We start from the raw sequence: 14534 nt of genomic DNA on the forward strand, positions 1-14534 counted from the left end.
ATTCCTGCCTGCTCAGAAAGATGCTGGACCACCAGAGGCTACTTCATACAATCCTCACGAGGGCCTTGTCCCACCCGTGGTACCGCACTGAGCTTTTGTCCCAGAACAAAGGACTTCTATTTGCTGCAGTGAGGTGGAGACTAATGTCTCCTTCATGATTGTTCAGGTTTCACACAAAGGGTCTATTCTGTATGAGTGGCTGGAGCAAGAAGAGGAAGGGTCAAAAATTGTCACTGCAGCATGTTTCTGCTTAAACTCCATAATCACAATAGGAGGCAGTGAGGGCTGCAGAAAACCCACGACAGAAGAAAATGACTAAGTTGTGAAGCTGACAATTTTCAAAGAGAGCCTAGGAATGTGCCAGCTTTGGTTTATTTGAGCTTTGGAAAAATGAAGCTGTACCAAGTAAAATGTCCTTCTTTCTGTAAAAAATGAAGTGGCATCATTCTGTGAGGAGATATAACGATGATCTTAAACAATCTAGTGAGCCAATCCAGCTGAAAAAAACCCACCTAAGTACTTTCAGCAGCAGCTGGGAGGAAAGCAGCTGTGGCATCACGTTAATGCTACCAGAGTGTATTGTGCAGCTGCTGGATCTGCCTTTATTGCTGAAGAATGTCATGCCTCTGTCACTCTGGACTATAAGGAAAGCTGGGGAGGCAGAGGGAGACTTAGATCTGTAGAAACCGGTTATTTCAGGAGAGGATGTGAAGTTTGGGAGCTGTCCCGCAGGCAGGCTGTGGTTTCTTTTGCTCCCCCTGCTGCTTGACAAATTTGATGGTGGCTGTTTTCAGCGTTACACCACCCTTCACCGAACACAAAGTTCACAGAGACCTATACTGACTCGCACATGCCTGAGGGGGAGCTGCTGCAGGAGAATGCCCTTGTGATTCAAGTCATCAGCAGGATGATAAACTGCTTTCAGATAGGACTGCAGTCTGGCATTTGTACTGCATGCAGACACAGGGCTTGTTGCTTCATAGGGTCACAGGATTGTTCAGGTTGGAATGGCCTCAGGAATTCTTGGCTCTAGACTGGCTCAGGGTCAGCTGTGAAGTCAGGGCAGGTCCTCCAGAGCTTTGGCCAGTCTGGTCATGAAAACCTTAACATTTCCCACACAAGAAAAGGAATCATTGTCTGCCCACATCAGAATTACAGGATGTGTGAGCATATCACCATGATGCATCCCAACAGAGCATCACACTTTGGGACAAACTTCAATGTCTCCACTGGGGCCGATCAGATTTATTTTTTTTTTTTCTTAAGAGCTGTATATCAAAAACTCCTCAAAACTGCCAAAAACTGGGGTGGCTGTGCAAAGACTGCTCTCAGACATGATGTACAGCAAAGACAGGATGGGATTCTGCAGGTCCATTTTGGTGTGGGCCAGGCTGTGGTATGCAGTTAGCTTCCACAGCAAGCCAGTGATGCTGGCCTCTAGTATTATACCAGATGCAGCAACTCCTCCATGCTTTCAACAAACTTAATGAGCTAAGCAGTGTGCTTAAAAAAAAAAAACAAAACCACAAACAAAAAACCACAAACTAACAAAAAAACACCCCAACCTTGAATCTTTAAAGGCAATAGGGTTTTCACTTGGTTATTTTCATGTTACACCCACATGTGATTTCCTATCAACAGGGAATGTCTTTATGACAGAACCTAGACTTTTTGATTTCTTGGTCGACAATAAAACACAAAATCCCTTATTTATTAAATTGATGACTTGTTGGACCTCCTTCCTTCATAAGAACTCCGCTGAACATCTTCTGTCTTGTTCAGCTACTTCAGAGACTGCATGGTGGAATGAGTGCTTCAGGAGCTACAAGGAATTTGTACTCTCTTGTGTGGCTGCATTCAACACGGAAGCACTCTCCAGCTGTGGTCTGGAAAGGAGTGTAACTAATAACTGTTCCTATAGTTCCAGTACTAGCAGCTGACACTTTAAAACTGTTGTTACTTTTATTCTTCTTCATAAAAATAAAGAGGAAAAGTGCAGTTTTATTTAACATTAAGATGCTAGGTAAGTTTTTGAGTCACGAGCCCCAGTAATACCCAGTCATTTAGAGAACTAAATTTTCAAGGTCAGTGATGGTATAGATTTGGAATAACCATAGAAAGCGCTAACAAATTCAACAGTTTTCTTTTTTTCCCCAACATCTTGCCAAATAAAATGTTGAACAGAGGAGCCAAATTCAGGTTTTTTACACTGATGCAAGTTAAAACAAGATATTCTTTTGACTTACAAACATATCTGCGAGGTCAGCTGATCTTGTAAATGTGATATGAGCTCTGAAAGGAGACGGAATTGTATTTATGTGAGAAAAAGGGAGGCTATGGAGATGTTTGGCAAATCAGGAGATTGGACCATGTAAGACATGGGCTACTTTTTCATTTATTACACACTTCAAAAGGCAAAGTCGTATGACTTATATTCTTCAGTATTAGTAGAGGTGGTAAACTTAACTGATACTATTCCAAAGACCTGAGGTGCAGTTCAAAGCTGAAATGTGTTATAAGGTGTAAAGCAGATTTCCTGTGCCCTCACAGGGTGTCACAACTTAAGTGGGAATAGAGAGGCCATGAACAAGGTATGGGTTAGATTAATTAAGATGCAATCCTCAATAGGTGTGTAGAACAATATTTTGAGGGTGCAACACCTGTCTTGGTCAGCCATAGTTTGCAAATACAGTAAGCTCGACAAACGATAGGGAACATCTGCTGAGAGCTCTTTTGCAGAAGAAAAATAGGAACTGCATTTCATCTCAGACGAATCTTTAACGGGTTAGTAGTATCCTTCCCCATGGTAAAATCTGTTATTCCCATCTCATTCCAGGCTGGTATGTGTCTAAGCTATTTTTAAAGACACCCATTTTGGATTCCATAGCTTCTTTCTGGGGAACATAGACGCCTGTCATGTCTCTGTCATCAGGCAGCATTTCTTCTAACCAGAGATTGCACTGAAGTCTAGAAATACTGTGCTGTTGTTCACAGCTCACTGGAACACTCTTTTGTGCCTTGTATTTATCAATGGATGTCCCAAAAGACAGGGAGCTTTCTACAGATGCCAAAAAGCAAATCAGTCTAGCACCCTGCAGATTACTGCACACATGACAATAGCTTTTGTTAGCATGATGTATTATAATGCATTAGGTAGTGGGGCCTCAGAGGTTTAGTAATCACTGTCAGCAACCAGAATAAATGGAAATAGCTTCCAGGAGATGCAGGGCCTATGGAGAGACTGGTAGTTTTCAAGAACTACTGGCATTCAAACTCACATACGCAGCATATGAAACAAAGATCTCATGAACAGGCTTTTGTTGTAATCATTTGTAAAAGTTAAATGCATGAAGTGTACTTAAGAAAAGAGATTAAAGAGAATTTGGATTGAGCAGTTTGATACTTTCCGTACCAAAACAGAGAGCTGGTGCATTCTCTCAGGCTTGTCAACAGCAGAAGTTTTTGATGTGTGAGCTTTTGATATGTCCAGACACTGAATTTGCTAGCTGAGAATAACAAGGTTCCACACGAAAGGAAGCACAACTACTTGTTGAGAGGGCCTAAGCCACAAGTGGCAGGGAGTTGGCTTTGTTATGCATAACTGGATTGGGGGGAAAAAAACCTATCACTAATATTAGATATTGTTGTATGTTGTATTACTGTATGCACAACACACTGCAGCACGGGATGAAGGAGCATCACAATTACTAAACTCCTGAAGGTGACTGCTACCAGCTCTGGCCATGCAGAGGGCATCTCTTACTCTGCCCTTCCCCTGCTCTTTGTGCCCCTTCCTTGGGCAACCCCCAGTGACCTTTAGCAGGGAGATGACACTAATCTAGCTAGAGCTTTGATCTGGTCTAGTACAGCTCTGCTGATTTTCCTATGGTGTCATAAATTATTGACATGTTTAGTAGTCTTTCAAATTTTACCACCATAGATCAGTTAAAGGCACGTTACCCAATAGTACAACCCTTCAGATCAGTTCAAATGATTAAGACACTTCCAGAAATGCTTAGGGTACTCTTTGTTTTCAGAGACAGCACCACCATAATAAATAGTACTGTCTTTGCTCAGGCCTGTGTATTTTCTGTAGTGTTCTACTCACCTCTATCTTCATTTTTTCTGTATTTTTAAAAGAAATCAGTGTTCAGTTAAAGTCCCAGTTTAATGATCAAAGGCTTTAACAAAACTATCCTCTAATACCATGCTGCACTCATACCATAACAGAAAACTGAATCTGTTGCTAGAGTTCCACAAGCAAAATCCTTACTCCTGAAGCATTAAAATGCTTCAGCCTCAGTAGAGTTGCCAAGGCCAACACTCATTGCTGTATAAAGCCACTGCAGCCAGCTGCACTGACAAGCTGAAGCTGCAGTGCCATGGCACGTGCTCGATGGTCGCCTGTGCCAGAGCTTTCACCCTTTTGTCTTCACCTCTTGATTAGACTAAGTGAAGCTATGACTGTAACTCTGCCCGAGCCTATTTATTCCATCTTTAACCTTGCAGAGATACAGAAAGAGCTAAGGGGAGGGTGAAGACAGTGTTTAAAAGGAAGTTAGGAGACATAGTATAGGTAGATCTATTTGCTAAAGTCTTTCCTGATCGGAGCCCCAAGAAGTTAGGACCACTTGCTCCAGTAGATCCCGTCTCTCACTGCATGTGCCACCGCTCCCTGCTTCACCAGACTAACTGCATCATTTCATCTGTTATCATCTTCTCCAGTCTCCTTTCTGATCAGGCTTCACCCTTTTCCAAGATAATCACAAGCCTCATACAGACCACTCAGCATCACAAAAAAAAAAGCTTACACTTCATCCTATTTTCAGTATATCTCACCTGTAATAAAATGTGTAGCCAAAATACCTTCCCTGCTTTGCACATTTAGTGGTACTGTTTTCTTGAAGTACAGCCTAGTATTTTCAACTATGTTTTTAATTTGTCTTTGAAATAATACAGAGACTTGCCAAGTTGCAAGCACTCTAGAAGCTAAATAGGAGAGGGCTTGCACAATGAAGAGCATTAATTTCTTTTCCCAAGGCTTTGTCCCCTGTGGGCAATGAGAATATCATCATCTCAGAAGATGACAGAGAGGAGCCCATTAGGAAAATTAAAGTAGTTATCAACATTGCAACCAAAGAGACAGAAACGTGCTGAGACAAAAATAGAAAGTCCTTCTGCTGCCATGCCTCACCTCCTTAAGCTGCTTATTCTCGAGCTTAGCAGTCACTGCTGTCTGTACCCACCAGCTGCTAAATAAGAAGTGCTCTTTGAAGCCATTCATCAGCACAAACTCTCTGCTTATCAGGGGTGGGGGGAGTTCTTCAGTTTGCAACAGCTGAGGAGAAAGGACTGCATGCCACCTGGGTATAAGCCATTGCCTCTGGTTTGCAAGCTGACCTTCTGCTCCTAGGAGCTGGATGGAGGTTGAGCCTATTGTTATTAAGGCCAGAAACAAACTTTAACTTCAAAGAGAATAGGATTGAAAACAATGTGTTTGGTCACTTATTTGCCTGTCTGACCATGTTAGAATGCTCTTTCAAATGGTTGTTGAAGAAGGAAAGACTGCTCTGTTGCCTTCTGCTAGCAGTGGGCAGGCTCTGCTGTTAGCACAGGGTGGGGGTCTTGCAGCAGCAGTAACTCCATTGCTCAGTAGGACGCTAAGGGCATTTACAGTACAAGCAGCATAAAGGTCTTTGCTTTGATGCAAACAGAAAATTATAATTGAAGAGTGGACATCTTTGCATCTTATTTTGTTTGTTGGGCTTTGGAGAGAGACTGGACAAAACATGTCCTGTGTGGTTGTTCTACAGGTCATTTGCAGCAGAGTACAAATCACTGTGGTTTGCCTTAACAGTGTTGGCAGCAACGAAAGCATTTGCTGTCCCTGTACAGCTACTTTTCAGTCACTGGATTCTCAGCTGCACAATCTTCTCTGCTCTCGCGTGTCCCTTCTGCTTGAGTTGTACCCTGTACAAGTAGTTTGGAAGGGAGAGAGAAGTGCTGGCTAGAACTGAAAAAAAACCCCATGCTCAGTTCATTTGTCTTCTGCTCTCACCTTCCTCCACTTAGTATTCTCTGAATAAGTGATGGAGATACATTGCAAGACAGCATCAAAATAGTCAAGTAAACCTTTTAATTGTGAAAAATAAATAGTGGTTTCTACCTTAAGAAGTAGAGATGAAAACTAAAGATGAGCCTTTTTGCAGGAAGGTGAAGTATTTTGTTCACCACACAGGTGGTCGAAACGTGAGCCCTCCCACGGGCCACTTGGTCACAGGCCTTGGGAGACTTCTGCAGTATGGGTACTTCTAGCTACACAGAAGGGACACTCTCTGGCACACAACCAAAGAATGACAGTGAAATCCCAGCTGTCTTAGAGGTGATAGGTCTTCAAAGACAAGCTTTAAAAGCCATCTGAACATGGAGGGATGTGACAGGCTGGATGAAAAGAGAAGAGCTAGATACTATAATACAGGCTTGTGGGGTACATATAAGAGCATGGTTATAGGGTCTTACAGAGCCATCAGTTTGTACAGCCAGTGCACATAATTTACCTGCTACAGTGGTTTGTAACCTAACAAGAGGAGTGTCTGAGCATTTAAAGTCTCAAGTTTTCCCCTGTCCAGTCAGCTGGCTTCCTTAACATCTGCTTTAATGCACTGCAAGGACAACAGGAAGAAATAAGTTCTTAAATCACAAAACCAAGTTAAATAACAACGTAGTGATACTTGAAAAGATGTTTGGTCCCCCTTCTTAGAGGAAAAGTCCTGTGATCACTGTCAGCACTGTTCTTTGGCGAGTGCCTCTCACTGGAGCTGGACCTGCCAGCTGCCAACAGCCCCCTCAACTCGGACAGAAGCCCTGCCTCAGCATTGACCAGAAACCTAAACGGCATGTACTGCTGCTGTGCCATTTGTTGTAGGATTCTTATGGAAGTTTTCCTTTCATGTGAGGACTAACCAGCACACTTTTTAATAAAAATAACAAGACAGTGGATTTGTGGCCTGAGTGCACCATGTCTGCAGGACTATGGTGAACACCTCGGCCTTGCTGTCAGGCATGTTACATACCAACAGTATCAGCAGCGCCTGTAAAGCCCTAGTCTAAGATTTAGGTCAGATCTCTGAGTCATGGAGTACTTAAAATCCTTCAATACTAAAACACTTGATAATCTGTTTAGGAATATGGGTGTCTTAACCAGAGCAAGTACTGTAAAACCCAAGTTTCTTACTGTTTTTGTAACAGACCTTTCAAGTACACCCATTCACAGGCACCATAAAATGTGAGGAACATAAGGGTAGGAATTGCTTCTGAATTTAACATACCTCTCTTAGGTACATTTGTGTACCCTGTGTATTTGAATGCAAGCTAAGTATGAATATACTGTATGTCTATAAATTATATTTAATTAATATTTGTTATCAGTAGAGTTATCTACCTATCAGTAAACAAGCATTGTAGACTAGGAGGGTGTATCTTTTGTTGTGCTTTCCTTCTGAAATGTAAACATCTCTTACTTTTGTTCTTTCTAGCTCTGTTTTGTGATGTTTTGGACGCCAAATGTGTCAGAGAAGATTTTAGTTGACATAATTGGAGTAGACTTCGCTTTTGCAGAGCTGTGTGTTGTTCCTTTGCGCATCTTCTCCTTCTTTCCACTTCCAGGTAAAAAACCTGTAACCTCCAAACCAAACCAACTGTGAGGTGAGGTCACAGAGCCTGGCATGGCTGTACGTACAAGAGTAGCTAAATGCATGCCTAGCATAAGTAACACCTTTCTTATTGAAGCTGGTGTAGATCAAGACTATTTAAATTGGTAATCAAGATAGAGATGTTGCCAGATTCTGTCTGTAGTAGTTGACCAAGAACACACACAAATGGCAGTAGCAATACATGTGTGCCAAGACCAAAATTAACTATTTGGAGTAGCATCTAGGACCACCTCCACAGTAATATCACCTCCATTAGTCTCCCCTTCTGCTGCCAGATTCAGTGTCTCTTTCAGATATTGAGCATAAACAATATAGAATAAAAGTTCTTGCCCCTATTCAAGAGAAAGACGAGCTTGACGATAATAATCAAAACATGTCCCCTCAAAAAATGTCTAGCTTCTGCAATTAAATTCTACATCCTGTAGTGTTTTCTGCTTACGTGACAAGAGAGATTTGTAATAAAGGGAAACTACAAATACAAGAACAGGTACATGCAGATACCTTGCTTTGTGCCTAGCTGTTAAACCATGTACCAGACAGGAGCAAGATGGAAAATTCTCCTTGGTATGATTACTCTTTTAGGTAGGGGATAGGCTTGCGGTCTCTGTAATGAAGAAAACAGATTGGCCTGTCTAAATTGGTTTTAAGAGAGCAGCTGTTAGGATGGGTTGCTGTTCCTAACTGGCTTTTTTTTATTTTTCCCCCAGAAAAAAACCCAGTATATTAAAGCAATTTGAATACAAGATTACTTCATTTCTAGTAGCATTTCCCAGTGTGTATATTTACCAGAAACAAGTTTCACCACAGTTAGTTCTGAGCAGTGCTCTGCATGGAAAAGTTTCGTATGAGATGGCTGACTTTTTTTTTTTTCTGCTCTTGCCTCCCTTTCTCCCCATCCCTTCCCCTTTCCCTCTTTATGAACAGTGACTGTCAGAGCGCACTTGACTGGTTGGCTGATGACTCTGAAGAAGACATTTGTGTTGGCACCCAGCTCAGTGCTGCGGATTATTGTCCTCATCACTAGTCTCATTGTGCTGCCTTACTTGGGGTAAATCATTATTCTCCACGGAACTGATGGGTTTGCTTTCCTCTTCACTTCTGTTCCTTGTCATCTGACGGCTGAATTTGCATAGCTCAGAACATTTTCCCCAAATGCTAACCATAGTACAAAGCCTCAATAGTACCAATATCTGGAAAAGAAACATTTACAAATTGTGTGGCTGCTCTAGGTCTGCACAATAGTGATGCCCCTTTTGAAAAATATACACAAATGTCAAAGAGGCAAAAATGTGTCCTAAGGGAAATTTATTTCCATGTTATTAAATGCTCTGTGAAGGAAGCTAAGGGAAGAATATCTTGTTTGTAAGTTAAATAATCTATTCTACAGCACTCTGTACAAGACCTTAAATTCTTAGTCCATAATTTGATTCTGAATATGGTTCTTTTACTAAACATGCAGCCATTAAGACACTAAAAAATCCTTTAAAATACCAGTTGTTCTCTTTGCCCAGTGTATTATGTCTTTAAAGGAAATACTTCTAACAACAGATTGGTTCTATATGCCAGTGAAAGTATAATTACAGTCACACAACCGTGTGTGACTCACTAATTCTCACACAACCATGACTACTTCCTTTTTATGCTGCCTACAGAGTTCATGGAGCAACTCTTGGAGTGGGATCCCTTCTAGCTGGTTTTGTAGGAGAATCCACCATGGTTGCAATCGCAGCCTGTTACGTCTATCGGAAGCAGGTAAGAATTAGGCTCTGCGGGGTCTGGTGGAAGCAGTTGATGAGTATAATGGATTTTAGTTCAGATTAAGAGTACACTTTTGAAATGTAACTCCCCAGCATCCCTGCTCACTGAATTTGGTTTGCTTCCCTGTGCAGTCTCAAGAGTGTGGGACTTGGGAATTCTTTGGGTTGAAATAAAACCAAAAGGTGGACATTGAGGCCGTGGGAGAATGGGACACACTGGTTTGAAGTACACTTGATCCTCAGAACATGTATATCATGTCCTTACCACCACCTATTTACACTGTAGATCTGCTACTATGGTACAACTTCTTTATGTATACAGCTGTGGTATAAAAGAAGTGTGGCACAGCTTCTTTATTTATACATAGGAACTATTCACTCAAGCTTAGTATATGTATGCATACATATCTATATGTAAACTTCTATTTCTTTATAAAACCAGCTTTGCTGAAAATGGACAAAAAGTACAGTGGCTTTTTTTTTTTTTTGTTTCCGTCTAAAGAAGTGGCTTAAATCAAGATGTACTCCTGCAGCAGTAGAGGGTAGGGTGGAGTTTACAAATACTTAAACAGGTGGGGATTTCTCATGGGCATATTTTACGTAGTTCACGCACTACAGACCTGCATGTACAGAGGAGCAGCAGTGATAGATGGACTTCAAAGAATGTTCCACTAAACTAAATCAAACACCAGAAAAGTGCTGGCTAGGTGACTGGGGACATTGCAGAACCCACATGTTGTGTCCTTTCGCACTGTTCAGGGCACCAAGCCCAACCCCAAGCAGAAACATCATTCCATAGTGCAGAAGGAGTTTGTGGATGGGAGCAGAAAATATAAGCTGTGCAGTTACTGTTTTTTTTTAATTAGACTTCTTACGAATGGCCACTTCCATTTGTAGGAAAAGAAAAACCAAACAAAAGACAGAATATCTAAAAGGCATATGTTGGAACAACCTAAAAGCAGTTTTGATATGTATTAACAGTGCAGGCCATGGCAGTAGACCATAGTGTACAAGGTTCATAAGGAAACAGAAGACTTGATATCTGTCATGGATTAGCCTGTTGTATTTTTCTTGAGAACCAAAGAGAAAAACCTGTAGACAGTGAAATGACTGTTCTTGGCCTGTGGTTTCACATCAGCTGTCTGCTTGGACTCACCTCTTCATGGCTTGTTTCATATGGTAGTAGCTTGTACAAGTTTCTGGCCAGGGACATGGTGCTTAATTTTTTGCAGTGGTGAGTGCAGGTAGGAGTAATAATAACTGTGCAAACCTGATTTATTCCCTCACCAGAATTAGTACATAGCTGACAGCATCGTGTCAACAGCCAGTGTGACACTGGCAGAGCCAACCAGTAGCTGCATACACCAACTTACTTTAAGCTACAATGGTAATAAGTGGACAGCATTTGAGAACTGAAAATCAAGTGTTAAGTAGACACCTCTAAAATTTTGAAACGCTAATATGCCCAACTCAGCTGAATCAATAATACCTGTGGGAGATTTTTTGTCAGCTGTACAAGTGTTTTCTGTAAAACTAGTCAGCCTGCTGAGAAACGAGTAATAAGGAACAGATGCTTCAACTTGTTTTGTAGTGGGGCCGAATGCTTCTTAGCTTTACTAATCCAGGACATCCTGGATGAATCATAGGACTCTGGAATGCCCTCCTGCTCCTGCTAGCCAAAAGTACTCTAATATTACTTGGCCTTGGTGGGATGGGGGATCACAGTGGATCAGCAATACCAAGAAAAGCCAAAATGCTCACATCTGGCAAAATTCCTGAAGTTTGACATTTGAGAGATTAGGTTGCCACCTCTGTCTCCCTGGCTAGAACAGCTTATCCTCTATCATATTTTGTTTGCTTTTCTTTTTTAATAAAAAGTCTGCAATGTCAAAGTTTCCAGATGCTTTCTTCCCTCCAGCCATGCTGAAGCCTGTTTTGGTTGTTGCTTAGCACAAGAAATGCCTCTATTATTGCATTTATATTAGATTAGGAGAAAGCTGAGCCCCTGAAAGCTTATGGAGACCTTGTAAGTCAAGCCAATTTGTTTGTAACTAGCCACAACTACGACACAAATATTGTAGATTTCATTGACAGTTGCCACCTTGCATCTGAAGTTTGTAGGACTTGTGTTCATGCACAACTCGCTGATAAGTTTCTGAACGCCTGTTTCAATCTAGAAGAAGAAGCGGAACGAGAACGAAGCCGCTACGGAAGGTGAAGACTCCGCAATGACCGACATGCCTCACACAGAGGAGATGACAGACATCGTAGAAATGAGAGAAGAGAATGACTAATGACCGGGATGCAGTTGTTCTCTGCAGGGACGATGGGAGTGACAGTTTGGCATCTTGTCGTCTCTCATACTTTTTTGTTTGTTCGTTTTTATTTTTGTAATAAAGAGGCCTTGATTTAAAAGGTTTCAGATAAATTCTCTGGCATACTGAGTATGCTCTCACTGATGAGGGACCTAAAAAGAGGTCTTGTCTTTTCCCCCCGTCCCCAATTCAATTTGTTTTCTCACTCCATGCAAACATAAAAGATACAATTGCATCACTGTAGAGTCTTCCTTACTTGTGCATCCACCTTCTCTGGACAATCCACATTTTGTCAACCAAAGCCCTGCTCTCTGTGCACGTGTGTGTGTGCACGCGCTCGCACACGCGCCACTGGCTCAGCGCTACTGCCATAATCCTCCCTCCCCTCCTTCCTTTTCCTTCCTTTTCTTTATGAGAAATGTAAAGGAAAAGAAGTTTGGAATACAGAGCTTTATTTTACTTGCTTGAAAATGACTTTGCTACATAAACTAATATACTATGGTGAACTATATCTTTCTCTTTGGCCTCATCACTAGAGCTTATACTGCACAGGGTACAAGACAGGGAGGAACATGTAAGTCTTCACAAACAAAGTGGAGAAAAACAGGTTCCTCTCTCATGTTAGTAGTGTGTGGATGTGTATGTACGCACACAGGTACATAAACAGAGACACACAGATAGATATATTTATATATATATGCATATGATAAATAAAATACACACAGGACAAGAACTCTATTTCGCTTTCATTCCATCAGAAAGATAGTTACCTTTTGAAAAGTGAAACATTTAATTCAGAATTTTCTGGAATTGTTAAGCCCCACCTTACATATAATTTTCTTTAGAAAAAAACCCCATGCACTTTCCTCTTGTGAAGAGGGTGATGGCAACCGATAGATGTTGACTGTATTTGAATTTAAAAAAAAATAAATGTTGACAAGCTTTACCAAAGTTCTTGTCCACTGATTTAACTTTTGATTTTTAAAGGTTGGTTTGCTCCATATACTTATTTCTGGTGCCTATATATTTTTTTAAAAAAGCAGATAACAAATGCAGGATACCATGGTTTATCACGTTACTGCACATAATTCAGTGAAATTTTTTATATAGAGATGTACACATATTTAAACACACACGTGTGTGTGTGTATATATATATATATATACACAATAAGAGTTATATGTGTAGACACACACACAGAGTTATGTTTTGTTATAATATACTTACCTATGCAGTAGATGAAAATCTGTATGGTGAAGCTCAAGTACTGATGGTCCTCAGAGTCTTTAATTAGGGACCTTGATCATACGTTAGCTCTCAAGGCAAGAGTTGCCTGAAGTGGGGAGCTGCTCCCACCAGTCAGCAAGTGCTGCGTGTGGCAGGCGGCAGGTGTGGTTGAAGTTCCTTCAGGAACAGAGCAGAAGGTGGGGTGGGGGATTTGTATCAGGTGGAAGTGAAGCCTCTGCAAAGAGACGACCAAACCAGAGGGTGTGGGTGCTACCCATGGTGGCTGCAGCAGCAGGTAGCTCTGTGCTGTTCAGTGTTTGGCTGCAGGGCAGCATTTGTTACTGGTTTGCAGTAGCTTGTGTTCTTTCAGATTTAATCATGGCAGAGTCTGGATACCTCCATGCTATACCCATAAGTCAGTTAATTTAAACTTTATTTAGTAAAAGTATATTTTTCTAAGTTGTGGAAATTATTATTTAATGGTGGACAAATTCTGTTTCTAGAATTATTTGCCAGGTAGTCCCAGCACTCAGAGAACTTATCAAAACTAAACATTACTTTAAATGTCATATCAATATACGTGTATGTAGACATACACATGTGTATAAGTATATATATATTGTATATTATGTACATTTATTTGAAGCTGCAATATGTTTCCTATTTTTCCAAGTTCAACAAAAAATGTCTCTAAACAGCTACGGAGTTGGCTAGTAACCATTTATGGCTGTCATGGAAGGTGGTGTATCGATGAACTTCCCATTTTATTGTAAACTTTTGTACCAATTTGTTACATGTACAGATGCAATAAGAAAAAAATGTGGAAATTATGGTGATGAATGATAGATTTGCAAAATCAGTTCATGGTTAATGAGCCGTGGCCCTATGAGGGTAAGACTAAATCAAGTACCCATCCATTTTCTGTGCCACCGCAAGGTTATTCTTGATTCTGACAGGTTTTTTTTTAAAAAACTATAAACACCCGCTGGACCCTCAGGCAAATTAACTTTTTGCAGTGTGTACACCACACACTCATGAATGCAGGCTCTCAAACAGTCGTATGTATATATCATACATATAGACTGTTGCAGATCACAGTGGCCATTTGAGGTCTCCTCTGTTCATGTACTTTTGGTTTCTCCAGTAAGTTTGCATCCAAGTCCAAAAGACACAGTCTTTTTCAGGCACTGTAAAGGTAAAGCAAGAAAATATTTTTGTGTAATATTTCTTTTGATGCATGACTAAAATTCAAACAGCAGTATTTTTTTAAGAATTTTGAGCATTACTGACATAGATTTCAAGGTCATAATAGCCTGAAAAAGTAAAAATTTGAGACCAAATTAAATGAAACGCTGAAGGTTTTGCTTTAGATAGAAGATGGACAAATGCAAAAAACTGAATTATTGGTCATATAGTGCTAAACTAATGGTGTCATAAAAGATAAATTTCCAGTTGTGTGGGTAATACTTATTAGTCCTTTACTTTGCGAGATACTGAATGAGCAGAGGAGTGGTGGGATCAGG

At 40.8% G+C, this 14534-nt stretch overlaps 1 protein-coding gene across 1 annotated transcript in view; it reads left to right on the forward strand.

The window, feature by feature from the left end:
* The window catches only part of ANKH (ANKH inorganic pyrophosphate transport regulator), a gene marked incomplete at its 5' end in the record, with an annotated part of 41873 nt that extends 29244 nt beyond the window's left edge, over positions 1 to 12629 (forward strand). The window contains 4 exons of the mRNA XM_008949546.1: positions 7536 to 7665; positions 8637 to 8760; positions 9365 to 9464; positions 11647 to 12629. Coding sequence (XP_008947794.1) covers positions 7536 to 7665; positions 8637 to 8760; positions 9365 to 9464; positions 11647 to 11763 — 471 coding nt within the window. The remainder of the gene's footprint in view (positions 1 to 7535; positions 7666 to 8636; positions 8761 to 9364; positions 9465 to 11646) is intronic.
* Between the last annotated feature and the right edge of the window lie 1905 nt (positions 12630 to 14534).

The sequence above is a fragment of the Merops nubicus genome, unplaced genomic scaffold (genome assembly GCF_000691845.1).
Source record: "Merops nubicus isolate BGI_N331 unplaced genomic scaffold, ASM69184v1 scaffold19831, whole genome shotgun sequence".
Taxonomy (NCBI): domain Eukaryota; kingdom Metazoa; phylum Chordata; class Aves; order Coraciiformes; family Meropidae; genus Merops; species Merops nubicus.